The sequence below is a fragment of the Pseudonaja textilis genome, chromosome 1 (assembly GCF_049901715.1).
Source record: "Pseudonaja textilis isolate UNSWEBS1 chromosome 1, rPseTex1.2, whole genome shotgun sequence".
In the NCBI taxonomy this organism is placed as follows: domain Eukaryota; kingdom Metazoa; phylum Chordata; class Lepidosauria; order Squamata; family Elapidae; genus Pseudonaja; species Pseudonaja textilis.
Window position 1 is genome coordinate 221441600 of NC_141990.1, and position 25750 is coordinate 221467349.

At 40.9% G+C, this 25750-nt stretch overlaps 1 protein-coding gene across 2 annotated transcripts in view; it reads right to left on the reverse strand.

Moving 5' to 3' along the window:
* Positions 1-2391: 2391 nt before the first annotated feature.
* WNT6 (Wnt family member 6) overlaps positions 2392-25750 on the reverse strand; it is a 48493-nt gene continuing 25134 nt past the window's right edge. For both annotated transcript variants that reach the window (XM_087920578.1, XM_026707959.2), the window contains exons 2-4: positions 12096-12316; positions 5220-5521; positions 2392-3423 (exon numbers count right to left, since the gene is read on the reverse strand). In XM_087920578.1, coding sequence (XP_087776704.1) covers positions 2962-3423; positions 5220-5521; positions 12096-12316 — 985 coding nt within the window. In that variant the 3' untranslated portion in view covers positions 2392-2961. The remainder of the gene's footprint in view (positions 3424-5219; positions 5522-12095; positions 12317-25750) is intronic.

Genomic DNA, 25750 nt, shown 5'->3' on the forward strand with positions numbered 1-25750 from the left:
TCTGTAAATGCAATTTAGGATTGCATCTTCAACATGTTCACAAATAATTTAGATTACAGAATAGAAGAGGAACTCATCAAATTTGCAGATGACACTAAACTGGCAGAAATAGTCAACATCCCAGAAGATAGACTCAAGATCCAGATGGATCTCAAGAGACTTGAATATTGAAGAATGTTCATGTTTCATGTTTTAGCTTCCAGCCTCTTATTCATTGTTGCTTTTTTCTGCACTTTTTCTAGTCTTTATATCTTTTATATAACATGGTGACCAAAACTGGATGCAGTATTCTCAGAGTAGTCTTACTAAGGTAAAAAATAGTACTAATATGTCCCATGACCTTGATTCAGGAATTGGGTTTGTCAAGTCTAATGAAAAGGACTAGGGGTAACATGATAGTGTTCCAATATTTGAGGCACGACCACAAAGGTTGAAAATAGATTCACACCAGAAGACAAGACAACAATAGATGGATGGAAACTAATCAAGAAAAGAAGCAATCTAGAAGTAAGGAGAAATCCTAACAAAACAATTAACCAGTGGAATGGCTTGCCTTCAGAAGTTGTAAGCAGTCCATCATTGGAGACTTTTAGGAAGAGACTAGACAGCCACTTGTTTGGGATGGTATAGGATCTCCTGCTTGAGCAGGGGTTGGAGTAGAAGACACACCCCAAAGTCCCTTCCAACTCTTCTTCTAAATACACTGGTTTGTTATTATCCATTGGCATTCTTTAGCATGCCAGTTTGAGTTTGGTAACCATTTGGAAGTATTTTCTTGTTTTTCTCCATTTCCATCTTCAGTGTCTTTACAGAAACCATTGTAATATTGCTTGTTTCTTCTAAAAGTTTTGCTAAGTTCCTTCTTGAGGTCATTTGTCTTTCTTGGCTGTGGCCTCTCTTCTTAGCATTTTCCACCATTTGTTCTGACCTCCAGTTTGGTTTGGTTTGGTTTTTCTCTTTTTCCTGGTCTTTGGCAGTCACTTTCACCTTCATCCTTAACAACTCTAATTCCACAATTCCCCTATTTAAAAAAGGTTAAGGAATTCAAAGTGACTGCTAATGCTCTTCTTTAAAATGGTGGGTCAGGTGTATGCTCAGTACAACATTGGGAAAACTGGTTTGCTTTGTTTTTCCACTTTAGCTTGACTTGGAACTTGTAGCTGATGTTTCCCAGCACCCCTAGGCATATCTTTGTGTTACAATTGGATTCTTCCATCTCTTTGTCCCAATATTATAGTCAATTTTATTTCTGTGTACTCCATTCTGGTGATTGTCCATGTACATAGGTACAGGTTTGATTGCTTAAAGAGCATTAACAATGAAGAAATCATTAGGTTGGCAAAAATGTACAAATTCCAACTTCGGCACTCTGGAATCAAGTACTCTTAGCATTTACACATACATTCCTTACAAATTCAATTCTTTATAAGGATCAGTGAAGAGATTTTTTTCCTCTTCCTCCACAATGTTCACAAGATTGGGAGGAACAAGAATTCTTATTGTTCCCCTAATCTTTATCCTGGCTAGCTCTTTTTTTTTCCCACTGCCATATGAAAAAAGATTCCTAGGAGAAAGAGAAATAGTTACAAGACTTCATCTTTCCTTCCAGTAACCAATGCTTTTAGCTAGAAGCTCTCAAGAAACTTAAGCAGCATAATATTGTTCCATGAAAGCCAATCGCATATTGGTGGGCTACACAGGACTGCATAGATGGCTCTGGATTTCACCTCATATCATAATGTGAGGATTGGTAAAACTATAAAACAAGGGTATCGTAAGTCCTATAGGGTAGACCAAACTGAGAAACCAATGCTCTATAATAAAAAACCACTTTTATTATAGTAATTTAGGACAACTCTAGTGACCAAATCTTGCAAATCTGAACAGGCTTCCCTTAATTTGTCTCTTTATGAATTAGTCAGGGGGTCTGTCTGAGGTGTTTTCTCAAATCAGTTTCTTAGAATGGGCTTAAGCTGCACTTGTCTGATCATTGACTTGGTAAAAGATCTTTCCATTGTCCAACAGGGCCATCCTCTAACAATATTCAGCCTAGATCTTATCCATGCATCTTTAACTATAAATATAATACAGTTCAGCTCTAGCATTTCTAATTTTCCAAGAACTATTATTATTAGAGATCAATCTGCAATACATTTCCCATTTATTGATACAAATAAGGATAATTTATTTATTTTTTAGTCCTAAAGGTTTTTCCTCTGTTATTGGATGTAATTATCTCAAGATAATTCAATGCACATAATTTCAGGGAGGAAAATAACCATTTGTCATTTAACCATTCTACTTGGATGAACAATAGAACAAAATGAATAATTGCTTACTGATCAATATTAATTGCACTTGTAATCACTTCTTGAATCACACTTGAAAAAAATGAGTTAAATAACTTTATTATTGTAAAAAGAAATGGCAGCCCAAAGAGGAGTAAGGGAATTTGGGGGATTGGATAGAAATCTCTGCTGTCCTCTTAAAACACAGTAAAGATCCATTAATAAGTAAAGCACAGCACCTCCCTCTCTAGAGAATCAGTTCATAATCCATAGTAAGAGACCTAGATAGGACCAAGCAGCTGGAAATGACCACGGGAGTATCAGGAAAGACAGGATTCCTCATTTTCAGGAGTACATGTCGAGTGTAGCAAGGAGTGGTAGGATCTTCTGAAGCCATAGCCTGGTGCTAGATACCAAGGATCTGCTACAAAGAAGTTGTAGTCAAGTGCTAGGAACAATATTGACCATCAACAAGAACCTGCTCTGAGAATCCAAAGTGGACTCAGCCTCTCTAGCACATTATTCTGATTTCAACTAGATGACCTGGATGTCCCCATACCCTAAACAGCTTGGCGATGCTTGCTCTCTTGGGATTCTGTGGCAGGCGATGGGCACCTTCCTTCCTGTCCTTCTGCTTTGGGTCATCCTTCGTCAATGTTCTTCCTGTACCTACTCAAATACATAAACTGAGCTCTTTGCGCACTGTGCATTTCCGGCACTGAACTACACAGCACCAATGAAAGCGGCAGAGGCAGTTTTCTTCCAGGAGCAGCGTCTCCTCACGGTGACCCCGTCCACAGCACAGCAGGTCACAGCCGCTCATGTCCATGGCAGTGCTATTGCACACTCGTCCACGTGTGCCCAACGAACCCGTCTTGCGGTTAGCAATGCAGAAGTCAGGCGAGTCGGCAGAATAGATGAGGTCCTGCCGGTCAGGGGGCTTCATGTTCTGACCCACGGGGATGAGTGTTTTGCCATCGTTGCCACCCATCACTTTAAAAGCCCCATTAAAACGTTCAAGCAGGCGGTCACCCACTTCCCGGAAAGGAGGCATCTTCTTCCAACAGGTGCGTAAGGCACAGGAACCTGAAAGGCCATGACACTTGCACTCTGTCCGCATGTGGTTCTTCACTGCCTGGAAAAGGGGAGGGGGGTGGACACAGCCACAGTAAGTAGGGAACAAAATGGCAATTGCAAGATTAGTAAGATCAGAGTGACGTCTCCTAGCTGATTATTTTAGATAAGAAGTGAGAACAGGCAAGGAGACGGAAAGTTTCTTCTAAGGTTACATGAGTGCATTCTTTTCCTTAAAAAGATATTGTATTTCTACCTGTTGACACCACAACAGCTTGTAAAATATGTGGCAGCTAACACTTTAAACATGGACATCCCCCAGACAACCTAGCTGGTCAACCTCATTACCCAAAGCAATTTTATATGGATCCTAGCAAACATTAATTGCACTTTTGAATTTCTTTTATGTTCAGTTTTATTTGCAAAAAAAGTATGTTAGATCAGTTGTTATTTCATATAAGAATGACCGTATTACTATTTAAGCTGTGTTGTATAGACACTGTTTCTTAATATCTTACAAGAAACACAATTATTTTCCTGACTTCTGAGCTGACAAGCTTCATATAGTTAAGCTTCATATAGCTAAGTATTGGAAGTATTAATTAATGATGCCAGTCAGTTTGGCTGTGAAAATCAGATTATTGTCCTCAGATTAATGTTTCAAGAATATAATGATGCCTGAAAATAATAAATTGGCACTTCCTGTATTACATTTTTTAAAAGAAAGAAAAATGAGAGTTAAGATATGTTATAGCATCATGCTTCTGAAATCTAGATAATAAAAAATTGTATTTTGGAAGAATCATTCATCATCATCTGATACAGACTAATTTTAGACTGAATACACTATCTAAACAGCTCTTAAATATGGGAGCAGATATTTTAACAGTCCAATATTCCTATCATCACATCAGAATCTGTTGTGATAAGGTTTTGCCAAAATCCATCTAGAGATCTTGTTCACAATGGGATTTGATCCAAGTTCTTTAAATCACACTTTCAAACTTTAGCTATTATGTTCCAGAAACTTCCTTTAATGCTTTATATTTGTTCCTGTACTTTCTCCTCCCTCTGCATGCACTTACTCAACTGCAATAATATCCATTTTTCAAACAGAAGTGATAGTTCTGTGGCAAGCAATAGAGTTTCCTTGTTCTGACAGGGAATATGTTTTCACTGGTGATCTAAGGCTGCTCTGCTCATTTGTAGAATGGAATTAAAAAATGAGACACACACATGCATAAAATTACTTCTCAAAATTATGTAGAGGATCAGAAACCCAGCAGTGTAAAGGAACATTAGGTTATGAGGTCTAGAACATATAAAATTGTCTACATACAAGACAAGATGGAAGAGAAAAGGACCTCAGAAAAGGATATGACCAAACAAATAAGTACATCTTGATTAATGACTATATGAAACCACTGGGAGAAGTAATCTTCCAAATCATAGTAAGAGATCATCCGTATGACACTCTATTTTCCGCCCTGAATTGAATGAAAAAATGCAGTGGAAATGCTTAAGGTCATCAGGACTTGATTGGGAAAAAGCAATGAATGCTCAGGCTTTCAACTCAAACATAATGGAGTGACTCTTACTTCAGAAGCTTACAGATTTTAATGTTACCCCAACTTTGTGGCACCTTTATTGGCACCTACCTAATTCAGACACCTGAAATAGGTTGCATAACAGGTCATAGTCATGGTACACTTCTGTATATGACAACTAGAAGGGAATCCACTAATCACTTTTGTCAACATATCGTACATGAAATGTGTAGATAGAGAAGGAGGCAGAGCAGTCCATCGGTAGAGGTTTTCCACAGAAAATAGGATGAAGAAGCAACACGGCCCTTACCAGTCTCCCTGCTTCGTTGTTGTGCAGGTCAATAAGAGTCCGAATGTCACTTTTGCCACGCTTGCGCTTAGCATCCATGAACTGCCGGGATTTCTCATAGCCAAAGTCAACATCATCCCCACAGCCACCCCATTCCCAAGCAGAGCTCTCCGATCCCGTGATGGCGGGTGGCAGAGGAGGGGCCCTGCTCCGAGTGGCCTCGCAGCCACACTGCAGCAGATCGCCCATGCTGCAGGCCTGGGTGACCGCATGGCTAACACCAGCTGCCGTGATGGCATAAACAAAGGCTGTCTCCCGGATATCTGTTTTGTAAGTTGAGAGAGGGAAAGAGAGAGATGGAAAACACATTAGGCAGAGTCGTCTTTCAAAATAACCTTAATGTCCAAGCAAAGCAAAGAGGTACTGGCAGGCCATGTCATCATAGGCAACAACAATTCAGCCACTGAAGCAGAGGTGGTATTCAGCCAGTTCTGATGAGTTCTGGAGAACCAGTAGCGGAAATTTTGAGTAATTTGGAGAACCGGCAAATACCACCTCTGACTGGCCCTGCCCCCATCTATTCTTTGCCTTCCGAGTCCCAGCTGATCGGCTGGGTCTTCTATTGTTGCCCTGCACAGGAGAACAGAGCTGGAAAGCAGGTTAGTGGGGTGGGGAGGGAATGGAGATTTTGCAGTATCCTTCCCCTACCATGCCCACCAAGCTACACCCACCAAGCCACACCCATAGAACTGGTAATAAACATTTTTGAATCCCACCACTGCACTGAAGGCTTCTCATACAGTATTACCTGTAGTTGCTTTTTCTTGGCTGTTACTTATAGAAAACCTACTTATTTAAGGACAGTTTTTGGCAAACACAACAAGGCATAGTATAGCTCTAGTTCAAAAATGTACGTTGGCATTTACTCATCCTCAGCCATAATTAGACTTGGAGACTTTATTGTCACTTTGAATGTACACTATCGTCTTACATTAAAATGAAATTTTGTTGCATACAGCCCTCAGAGGATCACCACCTCCAATATAGACTACATAAACAATGATGATTTTCCTTCATTCTTTGTAAAATAATACATTTTCCCACTCAAAATGCAACATAGATATGGTATGTACATTTTATCGTATTTCCTGCCCTGTTTGGAATGGTGTGGTCATGTGATCAGACCAGTAGGAAGTGCCTGTATCCTGGGGAGACTGGGCAATAAATATCATCGGCTCTTCTTTAGCCAAATGGTATTCTTAGGGCAGGGTCTCCAAACATGGCAACTTTAAGACTTGTGGACTTCAACTCCCAAGATTCCGCAGTCAGCATGGGAAAATCCATAAAGCTGCCAAGTTTGGGGAGCCCTGCCTTAGAAAGGAAAGGCCCATAGAACAATTCCCAACCATTGATTTAAAGTATTAGTCAATGCTATTGATGTGGACAGGAAGCAATGCTGTCGTAAAACTTGCTATTGACATTACCAAGTCCTATCTCCATGGCATCTGTTACATTGGCTGCTGGTTGGTGTCACCTCTGGCTCTCAGCGAGCCCCTTTCACCAGCCAATAAGAAAACCAATCAACAAGCCTACATTGCTTGGTGAACCTGCCAATTTAGACAACATTTGGCAGCCAGTGGTGATAACAAGCAATGCAGAAGCAAGATAGGAGTTAGTGATACAACCAGTCAATCTTACAACAGACATTCTTCTGGGTCCACACAAGAAAGGATGGATGGTACTTTAGCTCAATTGTGGGGAACTGGCCAATGTGACAAGGGAAAAAATGGGCTAGAAATAAGGTGAAACCAACACTGCATAACCAAGGAGGAAAACTGAGGTTGTCAGGGCATGATTTTAGTCGTTCTGGGTATGCATCTACCAACCAAAAAGATCCACCATTCAACACTAAATTCCAATCATCAGGAAGCTGGAATGCACAGTAATCTCACCTACCCTTGTTTGTTAATAAGGCCCCCTGAAATCAGTAAAACGGACTTTTTCCCCCAAATAAATACACATCCGACTTCACTCTACAAAGATAGTTATGGAAAAAGGAAGAGATAATGGGACCGGCGAATGAATTAACCCCGCTCTTTGTGGAGATCCTAGTTTTAAACCAACTGTCAATCCCGCTTGGTGCTGCTACTCAAAAGGCAACACGTTGTAAGGCAGGGAATCTTCCCACCAAAAAGGACCCCATGCTGCTGCATGAAAAGCGCAGAACAGCCTGTAACAAACAGCCTGTTGCCAGTTCAACAAATCGCTTTCGTTAGCAACACAGTAACAACGAGGGGTGGGATTCCAAGATGCAATAGCCCCCTTCCCATCTCAACAAGCTGGATTTTTTTTTATTTATGACGGGGGCGCCAGTCGCCCCTTCGCCGCGGGACACGAGTTCCAAGCATCCCTCGCCATGCTGGGACCTGCCATAGCCACAGTGGGGCGCGGGGGGTGGGGATTTCTCTTTTGCTCTGCTCTATTCCAGCATGAGGCGCCGCATCGCCGAGGGCTCCGTCTCCTTTCCCCACCACCCCCACCGCCGCTTCACCACCTCTCTGCCCCAGTAAGGGGCTGCTTGCACCAGGGGCTGCAACGCTGGGAGGCGGTTTCAAGTAACCGAGTATTTTTCCCTGTGCGGCGGTGCAGCGGCATCGCTTTCGTCTAGAGTTTCTAGTCCACATCTCTGCGGCGGTCCAATGGGCCCCCGTCCCTTCCGTCCCGCCAAGAACGGGCGCCATTTTCTCCCTGAGTATATCTTCCACTGGCTTGCTCGTCCGTGGGTTCAAGCACCTGTCCTGAGCGCCTGGAAACGCCCCTACCCAGGGCTGCTGTGGCTTTCTGGCTCTCATGCCTGCCTGGTCCTGGGCTCGGCCCCGCGGTTATTAGTGAACTGACGAACGAAAAGTGAGCATTTGCCACTCTTCCTGCACCTGTTGCAGGGAAGTATTCTACTCTGCCCTGTTCTGGTTGCTGTTAACTTTATCCCATTAGGGAACACAACACACACCCTTCAGTTCAACGTTGCCTTTGGGTAGACGTTCCCTGTCGTGCTCTGACTTCCTCCCGGTTAGACTCTTTGGTTTTACGCGTGGAAAAATGCCTCGGATCGAGGAGCGATCGCCGGCAGGAGGACAAAGAAAGGTGAGGCTTTCTTTGCCCTTAGAGCAAACGTCTCCAAACTTGGCAACTTTAAGACTTATTTTATTTTTTTAATATTTATTTATTTTGCCAAGCACGTATTTGATAATATGTATAACTATAAACATGATTATTAATTCATGAAATAGATACGAATAAAAAGGAAAATTAAGACAGGGTTGGCACACTTATGCACCACCCCTTACAGACCTCTTACAAATGGGGTGAGATCAACAGTAGACAGTCTGAAGTTAAGGTGTTTGGGGTTAGAGGAAGAAACCACAGAGTCAGGTAGAGTATTCCAGGCATTGACCACTCTATTGCTGAAGTTGTATTTCCTGCAATTTGAGTTTTGTGCTGTTTACCCTGAGTTTGTATCTACTGTGTGCTGTTGAGGTTGAAGCTGAAGTAGTCACTGAGGTAGGACTATGCTGGCTAAAGAATTCTGGGAGTTGAAGTCCACAAGTCTTAAAGCTGCCAAGTTTGGGACCCCTGCCTTAGAGTGAGGGGAAGGCAGTTATTCACTGTGAAGGTGCCAGAGAGGCTCCCTGGCCATATTTATGGCCCATTTCTGCTTTCTCAGTTGCTGGGAAGTCTGAGGAAGCTCTACGGACATGTAGGAGCAGAGTCTTTGAGAAGGAGGAAGGGGCAGTAAATCTCTCCCAGACATGGATGCATTCTTGGGCTTTGTGTGCTGTCTGGGAGCATCCATAATTGCTTCATTACAAGGACAGGGAGACATGTCACAGAAGTAAACCTTCGGCCTATAGTAATAATCTGCGGCCTCCCGCCCCAAAGCCCAGGTGATGCGTGTACCTCTCACGCTCTCACACTGCAAAAGAACAAAGCACAACCCCTTAGGAGCAACGTGTATCTGTCGTCTCCACTCAGAGAAAAGATGGTTCTTGGTCTTCTCCTAGCAGCAAAGGTTTGTCCTGTGCTAAATTCCTCCTCCTCCTCACGATCAAGGGACTCAGATCCACCGTCCCAGCAGCATTGTTTCATTTGCTTCTATCTTTTCCTCCATAGATTTCAAGGTGCCATTCACGGATCTCTACTTTCACACACACACATAAACCTCATCTTCTCCAGTTCCCTTGGAGGTAAATAAGAGAAGGAGGCTAGTCCAAGAGCACCCTCATAATTTCATGTGTGAATAGAGACTGAACCCAAGGAGTTCTAATCTAACTCTAATCAAGAATAACAATCCAGTGTCCTTCGGGTTTTCATACAACTTTCATATATCCTAGTAACCTGACTAAGAATTCAAGGTTATGAAAACTGTTCTGAACTTGTCAAAGGCACTCCTGATTTCCACCAAATGGGCTGTGCTAAGATGATTTGAGCTGGACAACACAATTTTTTTTTGCAGGAAGCAAAAGGCAATGCAGAATCCAATTCTATTTTTAAAACAATACAATGGTAACTGAATTTCAGAAGTCTTTATCAAATAATTGTATAACATTCACTTTGTATCTTCATATTAATAAAATGTAGTTGTACAGGCAAATGCTTGCTTGCTTGGTTTTTGCATGCTTTATACATACACTTTGCAACAGGCATCATCTTAAAAGAGCCATTCCTTCCCTTTATATGAGCAAAGGGACACAATAACTGCAGGGTGTTTTAAATTTAAAAAAGTCTGAAAAAAAACCTTGTAATTAATTAAATGTTGTCAATTAATCATATTGGGCAAGGCTTAAATAATTGTTTTCAGATTAGGGAAACAATACTTCTAATACTCTAATTGAATACACTAAAACTGGTGAAAGTAATCATGTGATATTATGTTCTGGGTATATCTTATATGGATGCATATCAGATCTAGAAGTGTTATCCTACATTGCTTATCAGTAATGTCTCTGTCTCTTTGACCCTTAGCTATGTTTTGTTTGGTTGCTTCTATTTTTATAGGTCTCAAGTGCCCCACCAGATATTTCTGACTATCCAATTGATCAGCCTGCACCTAAATAAGGGGGACAGATTACTACTTCTCCTCAATTAATAATAGAAAAGAGGAAGAAGATAAAGCTTCACCCATACTAGTGACCATGCACAAGGTTAGTGGCTTCTGTAATCTGGAAAAGGAGCACTGGCAACAGAAGAAAAACTAAAATGTCTGCCCTTCCTACCAGTGTAGCGTAGTGTGTGTGTTGGAAGGGGCACACAAGTATCAAAATGTTATAATTTTAACATACCAAACAGCCTTCAGACTGCCCAAGTCTACTTCTCAACTAGGAGTAATGCTTTCTAGATTTATTTAAATGCTTTCTGGGTTCACATTTAAACTAGACCTACATTTGTAGGCCTCAGTTTATGTCTTCTCTTTGAAGCCTGTAGACACAGTCCCTCAGTGTTTTAACTGAATAATTTAAATAATATAAGAAAAATTGCTTGATATTCTGGATGTAGATCAATATGGAGGCCTAAGTGTTTTGTATTTCCACTGATCCTGAAATCCAATACTTAAGATAAAATGAGTTTATAGATAGGTCAGTTAGAATTGCTACATTGCCTCTTTGTTTATTAGTGGTACTTGGAGAGGAGACCAAAAGGGAATTTCAGTGCTGTAGGGTAAATTGGGGAACAGGGAAAAACAAATAACTTGGAAGACGAAAACTAGATGTTCTACTATAAACACAAAGAGAGAATTTTCACCTTTACCTTTATGTGTCTTAATTAAATGAGCACTTGTAAGAAGTTCATTGGCTTCATTTCAGAGAAATATTTTTTATCATCTGGGGCTTTGGTAGGATGTGAGATGATATTATGGTCTTAACATTCAAATGGATTTTTTTCTATGTGCCAAAACCAGGCACAATTTCACATAAACACGAAGAAGCTTTATGCCTAATTAAGACCCTTGATGCAAGTGAAAAAATATAAAAGAACAGAAGTTTTAAGCAATGGATGGGGTACCATTGGGCATAGCTGAAATTGTATTTATATGGCATGGACTGGAGATACAAGGAACAGGTGAATCTGCAAGTGAAGGCCCAGCAGGACCCAAAGGGAGATCTGCTAAGCAAACTGGCAGGGAGATATTATTGCAGCTTCTGTGGGGGGTGCATTTTACAAATTAGACATCAGTGAGGCTAGTTTGACAAAGGTGCTCAGGAAAGAATTTTTTTTTTCCTACTTCTGTTCACTACTCTGAGCTAAAACAACTGAAAACAGCTGTGTGAGTCAAGGAGAGAAATAGATAAAACACTTCTTTTTAAAGAGGCTCCTTTTAGAAGTGTGAATGCAGTTTGTTAAGCTAAGGCCTCTGTACTGGAAATAGTACACAAAATAATAAACATCACTATAATTTAGAGACAAACAGTGCATGTTATGACTGGAGAGTTCCTGTTTCCCACCCGCCAATAGAAGCACTAAATCAATCCCAAATCCTAGAACTATCTGAATAGCCCAGCTCAAAGTATGCAGCAAGGATTCAGTAAACAGGTGTGTTCATCCCATCTACTGCCCAATTTAATTTCAAAGCAAACAGAAGAGTTGCAAATGTATTCTGTCACACACACACACACACAGCCGAATCCTCTCCATATAAGAGCTTCTATCCCACTGGCAATTTTGGTCACCTCTAAAATATAGGCTGTCCTCTCTTTTCTTCTCTCTTTAATTGTGAGGAGTATTTGGCTGAAAAAATTCTTCTATGGACAAAATAAATGCTTTCTACCCCCCACCCCCTCTATTCTGGAAGAATCCCAAAGAACAGTGGTCTACTTAAGCAACAAAGCCTACCCCACTCACCCTGCTGTAGGATCTTCCCAAAATATTTGCTATGGCTGGTGCAGTTCCAGCGACGAAAACGGAATTGGTACTGGCATTCACGGACACCCAGTCTGGCTCCTTTGGCGACTTCTTGTACAATCTCAGGTTCCGTCTGGCAGAGCTCAGCCTGTTTTCCTGCCAAGCGCTTGGTCTTCCGACAGATGCTGTTGGGATCCATGACCAACGGGCTGCCCACTGCCCTGGAAAGATTAGAGGAAAGACAAGGAAACACTCTAGCTGCATCAAAATTTATAGGTTTAAACCTGTTTAATCCACAGTTCTTTAGGGGTCTTTTATAAATTAATTATGAAATTAATCACTGAACATATGCCAGGATGTTCCCAAAGTGGTAACATTCTGTGCTGTGTGTCCCAGGACTTTCCAGTTTAACATTCTCTCTGACCAGAGCCAGTTCTGTGAATTTTGGCACCCTAGGCAAAGCTGTATTCTGCCTTCTTCCATTGCCTCCTCTTCCAATTTTTTTAAGGATTTCAAAAACGCACTCTGTGGGTTTTTTTTCTTTGAGATTTTGAGCATGATATTTACAATTTTTAGGCCTTGACATATTTTTTCTTTTCTCAGAATTTTCACCTTATTTACAATGCAATAGTGTGTGTGTATACACACACACACACACACATACAAAATTAACCTGTGGACTATCTTTTCCCAAGAGTTTCTACCCGTCCAATCTCAACTCAAAGCCCAGCCTTGCATATCATGCTCCTTAAAGCAATGACAACACCTTAGGTGCACCTGCTCGTAGGCAAAACCAGAAGGTTCAGATGGGCATATTTTCTACTAAGCCAACCAAATAGTATATAATATGGTATCAATTGCCCAATGCAGTATATATACTATCTATTACTGTTGCTGCAGCTGTTGCTACTGTATAATGTAAGAGAGCATTAAAAAATGATCTGACCACTTGCTATCTGAAGAATATAATCCAATTTCATTCATTTCACTATTATTTTCTATGTAGACTGATAATAGGGCATAAGCCCTTCCTTAAATTCAATATATTCTAGGATTATTATCATTCTATTGTATGACCAGAGCAGGAAAACAAGGAAACCACAAGTTATGTTTTGAAAGAATGCCTAACCTTGAAAAAAACGATAAAGGTTTATAAACAACCTCTAATGTTGTGCCAGCTTTTCTCCCTAACTTCTAGATTACTCTCAGTACAGGAGTTTCCCTTAACTATTTTCTTTCAAAAATCTCATAAAAAAAAACAGTTGAAGGTTCTAGCATCTGTAAAACATAAAGATCCAGAGTAGGAATTATAAAGCTATTTTATACTATACAATGTACAAACTTCCCTGCTCATGCCAGAGAACACAGGATTGCATGCAAAATCCAGAGAAGCTCAATTCTTAAAAATAAAAAAAAGAATCCACCTCCCTCCCTCCTTTGCAATCACAGGAGGAAAAAAACCTTGAAAACATGCCAGATGTATCTGTTAAATTTCAAATGCAAGAATCTTTTTTAACTAACGCTTCCTATGCTCAGCGAGAGAAGGACACTAATACAGTCTGCATATTTTCTTATCCATTGCAAGATTTTCATCCACTTAAATTCTGCTTCCATTGTATTTCTTGCCCATCAGGGACCCCAGAAACTGTCATTTTATCATTCCAACAGCTATCAATACCCTTCATTTTTTTTTGTAAACTGATATATTTTAATCATGATCGGATTCATTATCCAAAGACATGAAAATTTGTTAATATTTTGGTGTGGAATGTTGTGCGAACTGAGCCAATCTCTTTTATAAATAATTTTTTCAAGACCTAGCATGTTGTGCAAATCCAGTCAATTATAGTTGATTCAATAAACCATTCTTAGGCTGGCTGTTGCTATCTGCAATGAGAGAACACAAACAGGGGTATGGATTGTGAAGTGATGTAATCAATATCTAAGCATAAAAACATTTTCAAGAGAGACCAACTATTTGTGTCTATTCTCTGATGAAATAATGTGATATTCAGTACTATGGGTCAATATATTTTTTACAGCGGACAGTCTAGTTTTCCAAAAGGCCCTCACAAGATGACAGCTTTTAAAATGCCAAAGGTCACCTATTGTTCACTAAAGGCTGGAGTAAAGAAGTCATGATCAGTTTAGATGTTCTCACTTTGATTCCCACTACACTGAGTGATAGGATACGGAATAGCTCTTACTGCTTGATTATGAACCTTACGGTCTAGGAATCCATGACACCTGAGGAAGTTTTGAAAAAAAATCCAAACTAATCAAATGGATCACTAGAGAACCAGAACCAGGAAATTCTAGCAACTCAAAAGATTAAGTCTCTCAATGCAGTAACACAGGGAGGGAACGCAGAGTTTTGAATCCATGTGGATTCATGTCTGCACCTGTGTGCTTCTATCTGCCCAAACAAATATTTTCTACCTAGGCTATCTGTGGGTCATCTTTTATGATCTAGGTATGAACTCCTTCTTGTCTGCTTCCGCTTGGCAGTGGGTGTATTTTAAGGCAATCCTTCATGAGTAGATTGTGGCACAAAACATGTCACACTTAAGACTATAAGACTCCTCTTGACCAGATCAAAGCTCCCGCTTATCTAATTTCCTGTTTCTTACCAGCGGGGCATGGCAGCAGAAGATACTCATAGGCATAGTGAGGGTTGTAAAAGGGCATACAACTAAAACCAAACAAAGTAGGACTACGCTAATCGGTTCTATGTCACTTCAAACTTACTAGACATGTCTCGCTTCAAGTTTTATATGGTTGCTATTGATTATTGAATATATTCTATTTTCTATTCAAAAATTTTAGATGGTTAAATATAAGGGTTCTGGTGACTTAAAACTGAAAGATAAATATTTCTTCCTAAAAATATAGAATATATTAGAAAATACATAGAAAAATGTAGGCTATTGGTATAAGGTTGTTTTTGTTTTTGCTGAAAAACTGCAAGAAAGGACCTGCAGTTCAGTAATAGCACACCAGGTTTGCATGCAGATGGTCAGTCAAGATTGCATACATTTGCGGCCTTGTGAGGCTTTACTTAAAGGATGGTGAATTTTTTTTTTTAAATCTGTCAGAAAAAATTGCTGTCAGAAATCTCAGAAAGGCACTAAATAAACCAGTGATTTAATTTGCAACTACATTATTTCCTATATACAGACTGAAAAAGGATTACATTTGGGATGTGTGAATATGCAGACAGCTATAGCATCTTCTCATATTTCTGTTGCAGCAACATTGTATTTAGGCACTTGTTTAGTAGCTCTTCTTGCATGTCATGAAACCCTGAATGCAAAGGGATGAGGCATGGAAGCGCAAAAGGATCAAAGATAACCATGGGAAAATAGACAGTGATCTTATTAGCATAAAGATATTAGATATCCTAATACAGTCTTCTTCAACCTGATTCCCTTAAAGACCTTTGGGGATGAAATAGTTAAGAATTCTCAATAATTCTCTCGGCATGACTGTCCCAGTGCATCTAAATAGGATCAACTTGGAGAAACCGATTGAAGCTCTTGTAAGTTCAGCAGCAATATTCAGCATTAAGTTAATATTAACTTAACAATGTTAATGTTAAATATTAGGCTAATATTAGAGCCGGGGTGGTACAGTGGTTAATATGCAGTATTGCAGGCTAATTCTCCTGATTGCCATCAGTTCAATTCTTACTGGCTCAAGGTCAGGGGTGGGTTAGGGTTAGGGTTAGGGTGTGTGCTTTAGATTATAAATGGAATATAAATAGTACATAGCAACAGAGAAAAGTGGCCAAGTGGCATTAGGAAGATAAAAATATGGTGCTCAAATTGCAAGAAGAATGCTGTTGTGTAGTTCATCTGTGGACATGGAGGTGCTCTGCAGTCCCACTCTAGGGTGTTCCTTTGTGATGCCAGTCTTGGTTTTTCTATCGGTATTTGGTGATACCTGTCTTCCAAGCCAATGAAGGCTTCATAGCACAGGGCTGACCAGCAGGTTCTGTCAGCAGCTGCAGCTTCTAGTTCCCTTAGCTAGAAGTCAGTTTCATTCACAGCATCTTTGTAGCATTTTGCATGATGGAGCTTGAGATTTCTTTCCAGACTCCAGCAATGAGCAAAGCATACATATAGCTGCCCGGAGTAGCTCCACAGTGAGATGGGTGTCAAATAAATTGAACAAATAAAGAATGCAGTGATCATCCATCCTGATGACATATCCCACCCATCTTTTCTGGGCCCTGATGATCAGGTACTCTGTGGCGGTGGACTCTGCATGATCCTCCAGGTTTGAGACAGTCTTGCCAACAAATGCTAAGGAGGGAGCAGAGTGTATGCATGTAAAATTTCTCCAGTTGTTTGACTTGCCTTCAGTACAAAGTCCAGGACTCACATCCATATTGGAGAGAAGTGGAAAGCACAGCCCTGTAGACTTTCGGGCTTGTGGAGGTATGGCTGTTATATTGACTAAGCACTCTAATACACAGCCGCCCCAGTGCCTGGCTGGGCTTGCTAATCCTTGAATCAATTTTTTTGTCCCAAAACCCAACACTCAAGATGATGCTTCCCAAGTATTGGAAGCTGTTTATATTTGTCAGATGGGGTCCATCACTAGTGATTTTTGGTCCTGTAGGCTTGATATTTGGCCCAGGCTGGTAAAGTGCTTCAATCTAAAGTAAGCACCATGGAGAGAGGCATCTGCCCTGTTCAGGGCATTAAACCTTCATTTTTCCAGCAATTTTATCCAATCTTCTTTTACCACCCTCTCCCAAACTTCATTACAGCTTTGTTGGCTATGGCTGATAGAGAATATAGCCCAAACATCTGAAGGACACTGGATTGTGATAAGGCTAGACCATATGTTTAAAGTAACAAGGACAAAGATTATGCACAGAGGGAAAAATAAATAAATATTGTTATTTTTTTAAAGTGCTTATGTGATCAACAGTGCCCATACATGTTAGATTAGCAATAGGAACTACTTATCTTGGACTCAATTCTATGCATGGCCATGAGGCAAAAAGTTTATTTCTCTGGAAACCTAGTAGATTGTTGTGATCCATCCGAACTTCTTGAGAATCAAGTGACATCCAAGTTTAATAAATGATTATATTATTTTTATTATAATGATGAGGCTATTCCTGTAAATCCACTCTACCCATAATGATTCTGCTTTTTATGAACAGTCATTTTTTAGCCATGTCAGTGGATAATTGACTTGTAACAGCTCTGCTAAACATCCCTGTAACAAACTTATAGCAGCCTCATTGGGACTTTTTTTATTGCTCCACACGTGATATCTTCAATAAATATTAACAAGAATACAGAGAACATGGAGTGCTTCTTAAACATTTTAATTTTCTTCTAAAAATGGAATAGGGATATAAATTAATTCAGTCTTCATCTTTGCCTTCTTTATTACTTTTTTTGTAACTTCTACTGTACAATATATGTAAAGGACTTACAGTATACATGCCTGAAAATTACCTTCCACAGAAAAGATTTCTGATCTTCAAGACAATTCTAATATTTATTCAAAGCTATCTCAAGTAATATATGCCCCCACAAAGTACAGATTATTTAAAAAAATGAATGAATGCCCCCTAAGGATTTGGGATAATAATGGGAAAAGATTACTCATTGTCTTAAAGACAGAAACCAACATTTATGTTGGGGGAGGGTGTTTCATAACCAAGAATCAATATAGTAAAGATCTTTTCCCCCTATAACCCAGCCTTCCTTAGCCAAGCACTCTTTAAACATTTTGGGACTCACAACAACATATTGCCTGAGTTAACTGGGAATTATAGAACTGCTGTTCCAAAACAGCAAGGAGATACCAGGTTAGGGAATGCGTTTGCATCTTTGAAAACCAGGATTTCTCAGAAACAGCATCCATTCCATGTCCTCAACACCATCTGGCAGAAAATAGTCCTTTATGGTAGATATACAAAGTTAATCAATCTATGCTCACTTTTAGTTGCCATGGGCAATGAGTCAGAAGTGATTCAAAATGAAGTCACTTTTTATATGCAGAATTATTATAAACTGCTTATCTAAAGGGGAACATGGACAGCTGCCCTCAATGTTGCCAGCTGAATGTTACGGCTGAGGGAGGATTGCAGTGGATTCTTATCCTACGTCTTACCCACTACAGATAGTTTCGGTGGCACTGACCACTTCTGCATCTTTGGTTGTTTCTCTAATTGTCACCATTTCCAGGCAAGGAGAGTCTAACACGAGGGTCTTCAAACTTGACAGGTTTAAGACTTTTGGACTTCAACTCCCAGAATTCCTCCTCCAGTCATGTTAGCTCAGGAATTCTGGGAGTTGGGGTCCACAGGTCTTAAACTGGCCGAGTTTGCAGACCCCTGGAACACAGGGCAGTTACCTTCTGCCAAAAAACCATCCAGAAACATGGTAAAAATTAAAAATAACCATTTTAGATATCTAGAATTTATTCTGAGTAAGCTCTGCCTACATAGAAAACTAGCTGAGAGGAAATCTATGCTTTTAAGACCACTTCAAATAAGTGGAGTCACAGCTGAAGAGATCCTATTTCTAGTAGAACTCAATCTCTCCGAAAAGGCTGGTCAGGTAGCATGGAAGTGACCTTATCTGAGTGAAGACTGTTCTTTAGCTAACCTGAGCACAGCTATTACCATAAGTAACATTTTCAGACCAGCACTTTGAGTCGGAAAGTAAGCATACTGACAAATGCAACTGTCTTAAGCTTGGAGTTATTTAGTAAACATGTGCAAAGCTTGAAGGGCTTCAGTTCAAAGAATCTTCATGCAAAGCTCTTCTTCAAAGCTGCTTTGAAAAGCAACCAGCAGCCTCCCATCTAGAGGTGAAGCAAAGGGGTTTATCCATGAGTTCTAGAAGCCTGATAATACCATTCCAGGGATTCTGTTAATGGAACAGCCAAATGAGGCACCAGGGCAACACAACGATGCAAATGCTGCCACCCCCCCAGCACAAAGTGTGTTGTCCTGACAATGCATGGCTGATTCACACATTTCTAGTACAGGTACTAGACTTACAACCGTTCATTTAGTGACTGTTCAAAGTTACAATGGCACTGAAAATCTGACTTATGACAGCTTTTCACAGTTACGACCATTGTAGCATCACATAATCAAAATTCAGACACTTGGCAGCTGACTCACATTTATGACCATTGCAGTGTCCTGGGGGGGGGTGTCATGTGATCCCCTTTTGTGACCTTCTGACAAGCAAAGTCAGTGGGGAAGCCAGATTCACTTAACAACCATGTTGCAAACTTAACAACTGCCCTGATTCACCTAACAACATTGAAAAGAAAAGTCGTAAAATGGGGAAAGTCTCACTTAGCAGCAGAAATGTTGGGATCAATTGTGGTCATGTTAACAACCACCTGTACTGTTAGCGAAAAGCATATTTTGAGGGAAAAAAGTCATAAGCTCCTAGGATTGAACTTCCAACACCGTAGAATCAACTAACCTGATTTTGACCACCATGTTTACGAAGTCCGTATTTTTTGACTTTGAGACCAGATTCCACCAGAGGGACTTCTCATTATTTTCTCTGGCTAAATGGTAGCATTGGATAGAACCTGTTTGCCATAGAAAGCTAAGCAGGGTCATGCATCCAAGTTAGTACTTGGCTGGGAGCCCACCCAGTGCTGAAGGCCAGAGTAGGAAGATAACCGGAAAAACTACTGCTTACATGTACATATGTTGAAGCTTGGCAGATGACTCACATTGTTGACGGTTGCAGTGTCCTGGGGTCAAGTGGTTTTTTTGCAACCTTCTAACAAGCAAAATCAATGGATTCACTTAACAACGGTAACACGAAAGGGTTACTAACTTACCGACTGCAGTGATTCACTTAACAACGGTTGCACAAAAGGTTGTAAAATGTGGCAAACTCACTTAAATGTCTCACTTAACAACAGAAATTTTGGGTTCCTTTGTGGTCGTAAGTCGAGGACTCGCTGTATTTCAGTTTTCAATACCCATCGATATTCTGCATTATCTGCTACTAGAAAGACGCCTTCAAGGTTGCCGCAGGTAAACTAGTGTACTCGCATCCAGTCTAGAAATTAGCCAATGTGAAGCTGGTACACAAGCTGCAGCCATTCCTAGATGGAGATGACTATAATCCACATCTTGGTGTCTACTGATTATTGGGTTAAATATGAGACTCTCCCTGAAGACAATACTGTACGGAAACTCCAACGAGTGCACAATATGGCTGTCAAAATTTTAATTTATACTGTCAAAACTCTCAAAGTGCCTGTTGAATGAATGCTTGTTGGAGCAGGCCCAAATATTTGAAAGGAAGGAGCCCAAACCAGCCTTGCACTGAGGCCCTGCTCCAGCTACCTTTCCCATATGTAATTATGATTATAATTACTTTCTCGGTAACGGTTCACCAGCTCTGGAATGCTCTCTTTCAAACAGTAAGCCAAACAGTAAACTTGGTTCTCTCTCACTCTGGGACAGTTTAAGATGTATCTACAGTATGTATCTCTAGATAAATAGACCCATGTCTTTATACAAATTCCCAGTTTGCCTCTGTTACTGATGTTTATTTATTTGTATGCCTGGGGCCGGTGGCAATTGACTTCCTGTTAGCTGAATCATAATCTCACGTAATGAAGGGCAGGGTAGAAATGCTTTAAACCCATAAATACCCCTCACGCATTTCCCAGGATCACGGTTGTCCAGGAGAGCAAGTTCCTCGAAGGGCATCTTCAGCTCAGATTTAAGCCCGGGAGGGACAGAGCTTTAGCGTGCAGGAAGAGGCGCCTGGCCGTAGTTTTGGCCTGGGCAAGGCTATCATTAAGTAGGGACAATTTGTCCCTCCTTTTAAACGAAGCGATCGAGCCCTGGGGCAGAGGATCAAACGCTGAACTGCGGTTCACCCCGGCGAGATCCGACGAGGAAGCAAGCCCTCAGCCAGCAGTCCCTCCTCTCCTCTCACCCACGGTGGTCCAGGGAGCGCCGAAGTCCTCCTCCTCCTCCTCCCCCGTTCGCGCTGAATGCTGACAGCACGGAATGAGAACGAGGGGGAGCAAGAGACGAGGCGCGCGGGCAGAGAAGGAGGAATTCTGAACCCGGGTCTCCTCCCTTTCATCCCGGACCCCGAGATGGGAGAGACAGAGAATGTGTGTAGGTGAGTGTCTGTGTGACCACAAGCTGTCAATTCCACTACGTCTCTCCTCCTCCTTTCTCTCCCCCCACCCCTTCCACCTTCCACGGGACGAGGTGGAAAAATGCTGCCAAACTGCTACTTGCTCTGCTTCGGGGAAGGGGAGCTCCCGCGAGCACTGCCCGAGCTTGTCCGCGACGCAAAGCTCGCCTGGGTCTGCAATTACCCGCTCCCCACCCCCCGCCGCCCCGCCTGCAAACCTGCGAAAAGATCGCGCCCCGAGATCCTGAGCGTGGCTTTCCCGGAATCCTAGACTCCATAGGGAGGCTATTTGCAGGGATTATCAATCCCTGCAAATAGCCACGCCCCCTCTTCGCGCGTAAATTGGCCGGCTTTCCCTGGCACGCGGTGCGCCTCTGTAAACACACTGGCTCGCGCCGCCAAACTTGAATTGCGCGCCTGAGAGAATCGAAGACCAAAAAATACAAAACAAAACAACAAAACAGGAACCAGTAATTAAACGGGTCTTATGAATCTTACTATAAACAAGAGCTTAATTTGGGCCAGGATTTATTGTCTGGAGAAAATTACATTTCGAATCACTGGTCGGTGAGCTCCTTGAACCCTTCTCTCAACGAGAACTCTTGTTTAGGCTCTGCCACCCATTATCTACAATTAGCACGGCTGTGGCAATGTGTAAGGCTAAAACGGGAGCAAGAGAGCGAACGAGGCAGACCTGCGCACCTCAAAGTAAAAGTGAGATTTAAAAGAATATAGTATTCAGCTCTGGAATGTGAAAATCCCCAAGTCTTGTGTTGATACAGAACTGACACTAGACTAACAATGACAACATTCTTCTGGTTCTCCTGAAGGCATGCTAGATCCAAGTCTTTTAAGTTTGGATGCAAACCAGCATTTTAGAATAAATGAAATAAAAAGTTAGTCTTTTAGAACTAAAGGAAACTGGGACATTTGGAAACATAGTAGGTGCTGCCCGGTGGGTTTTTATGAAGGCCTAAAACTATGATAATTTTCATTCTCAGCACTCCTTTTTCTTGATGCAGTGGGATGTCACAGGGTCTTGGGTAGAGTAACCTATTTTTCTATAATTTCTTAAGTCTCACACATGTTAAAATCTTTTGAGGGCTGATAAATACAAAAGCAATGTGAAGGCCTTTGACTATAAGTCATGCATCTTGAAAGAACTGTTTCATTATGCCATCTAAGAATTACAATGAGTATAAATGTTCAGAAAGAGAGACACTGCTTGTAAACACTGCAATTAGAAAAAGCAATTCTGGCTATCTCAACCTAATTCTGGGAACATCTCTAGGTAGAAGAGCTACTTTGCAACCTTGGTGCAGAACACCGAGAATTTTACATTTCCTGTTATGTGAGAAAAGAAGATAAGCACTACTTCTCTTGATTCTTCTTTCACTCACTGTTTCAGGCTGGACTTCTCACGTGTATATACACTACACGTACATAAACAACAGAAGAATGTTCACACATTAAAACTTGGTTGGAATTAGAAATCACAATGATTAAGCCAAAACCAGATCAACTTCATTATACAGTATATTAACATGTTGCATGAATCAGGCTATCCTGTTGAGCCTCAATGTTTTGTTTGTTTTTGCTTTGGCATATTGTATGGCACAATCCCTTCATAAATCTGTCCCTAAATACCTTCAGCAAAGGATAATATTTTATACCCCTAATAAAGTAGATACTAGTTCCCAAAATAATCCCATTGCATCAAGATGGAAGGGGGCAATGGCAAACAACCTCTGAAGTGTTGGAAAGAGGTCCAGCTTGTTTGAAGCCAGTCTCTGATTTGTTATATAGGGAAATATAAGGACTCATGAGTAAGTAGTAATAGTACTTCTAGAGTGCAAACTACTCTTTTACCTGTCTAGAAAAGAAATGCTTCTCGTTTAATGTCAGAGCCCTTTTCATATAAACCCAGAACTAACCAAAGAATCTAGGACAACATTGGTCTACAGCAGAGGTCTCCAAACTTGGCAACTTTAAGACTTATGGACTTCAACTCCCAGAATTCTCCAGCCAGCTATGCTGGAGTTAAAGTCCACAAGTCTTAAAGTTTCCAAGTTTGGAGACCCCTGGTCTACAGAATACCCAACCTAACCAAATATATCAAGACTGAAACATCTAGAATCTCTTCGACCTCTACCTTACCACATTCTTTTAATCTGATGGACATACTTGTCAACAAATCAAAGATACTCCCATGTGATTATTACTTTCAGGTCTCATAGCAGAGGTCATGATGTAACACCTAGAGTCCATTACATTCCCATGCATACAACCCAAAATATGAATCAGATATCTGAATGACACTTTTAGCATAATAAAAAAAGGCCAGCTAAGGAATACCTAAGAAACCATCACAAGACAACATCTTCAATGGAATTACAAGGGAAGAAGAAAACACCATCATGATACCCCTTCTTGGATATCCTTATCACCTGACAGCCTGCATGGCAAACTAGAAACATAAATTCATGGAAAAACCCTCCACATCAACCAGGTGTTCCACAATCTAAATAATAACACAACCTCCCATCAGAGAAGCTGTGTAAGAACACTATTTAGACAAGTAAAAGCACACTGCAGAAATCCTGAACATCAGAAAAAAGAAAATTGATCATCTTCACATCTTCCAACAAAATGGATATCCGTGCATCTTTATCGAATGTGCCTGACCACTCAACCCAATACAGTACAATCAACATAAGGTGTGAAAAGGGTAACACTGCCAGGCATCAAAAACATCTCAGAAACCACTAACAGAATGTTACAACCACATTGCACAATGTAGCAAACAAACCAACTAAAGCAGTCCAAAACATCCTAAGTAAACTAATGACCAGGGGTGGGATTCTACCAGTTTGCACCTATTTGCTAGAACCGGTTGTTAACATTATAAGCAGTTGGGAGAACTGGTTGTTAGAAGAAATTACTGGCCTAATCCTGTAAGGAAGGCAGGAAGGAAACATTCTGGTGTTGCTTACAGAAACTATCTCTCCATTAACACTGATTACATTCTTGGCAGGACTAGACTTCCTGTCTCAGGAATGTCTCTGGAGTTTTTTCCCCCGCCTTTGCTGGTACTTTGCTTGTGTGGAATGACCATTCAAAGTTACAATGGCACTGAAAAAAGTGACTTATGACCATTTTTCACAATTACGACTGTTGCAGCATCCCTCAGTCATGAGAGGCCAGGCAAGGAAATGCGTGCCTCGATGTGAGTGATATTGAGTTGGCCACACCCAGCCACTAACATGACCACCAAGCTACGCCCACCACCTAAGCCATGCCCAGAGAACCGGTTGTTAAAAATTTTTAATCCCACCCCTGCTAATGACCCAGCATACCCAGAAAAAAAAAACATGAGTCATCTACACCATATAGTGTAATAACAGCAACAACCACTATATAGGACGAACAGGCAGAAAACTAGCAAAGTGCATCCATGAACACCAACTAACAGTTCAGAAGACATGATGAAAACTCTTTAATTTCATAATATATACATGAACAGACTTAACCATAGTTTCCACTGGGAAACTGACCCTCCTGGACCAAACCAAGTTCAGCTGCTAGAACAATTCTATAAAATTCCTAGAAGCCTAGTACTCTGAACAATCGGCCATCAATGGGCACATATAAACAACATTTACATACCGTTCAAGAGACAAACCAAAAAGGGAAGAAAAAAAGCCAAAATACCTCCACACCAGCAATCAATACCTAATGAGCATAGATTAATACCAAGATTAACATCAGACCAACAACCAAAAAGTAAACAATACCCTATCAAAGAATTGCCAAACAAGCTAACAATAAGCAGCCCAACCAAAGAGCCATCAAGACCATTCCCACCAACAGTGACAGGGCAAGCTACTGAAATATAAATTGAGAGCGACACACACACACACACACACACACACACACACACACACAAAAGCACTAATGATGTTACCTAGTTTGGGTAATGAAACATCTGCAAGGAAGCAACTAAGCTCAGAGAGCACCTAAGTCCCCTCACAATTTCCCCCCCGGCTGGGGGTGGGCCATGATTTTGTGTGCTGCCTCGATCCTGTTCATGCTCAGATGAAAGTTTGCTTGCTTGGTCAGCTCCTAATCAATTTGCAGACCCTTGCTCTATAGCAACCCTTTTGTGAGAGCTCTCCAAATGTACCCAGAGGCTTAAGAAAGATTGAGATCCCCTGCTATTGAAAGGTTTGTTTTCTATAGATTCCTTTTAAAGATCTCCAAGCAAAGTAGAAGCAATCCACTTTGGATATAAATTTAATAAATAAATAAACAGCTCCCCCGCTGTTGAAAAAAGGTTGGTGCTGGTGAAGGCAGTCCATTGATCTAATTTAGGAGTGATTTTCTTAAGACATTTTTGTGGGAGATTTCTGCAGATCAGATGCATATTAAAACAGAGTTTCTTCCCAGATTCCTGCTAAATATGGTTAATGTCAGAGAGAGAGAAAATAT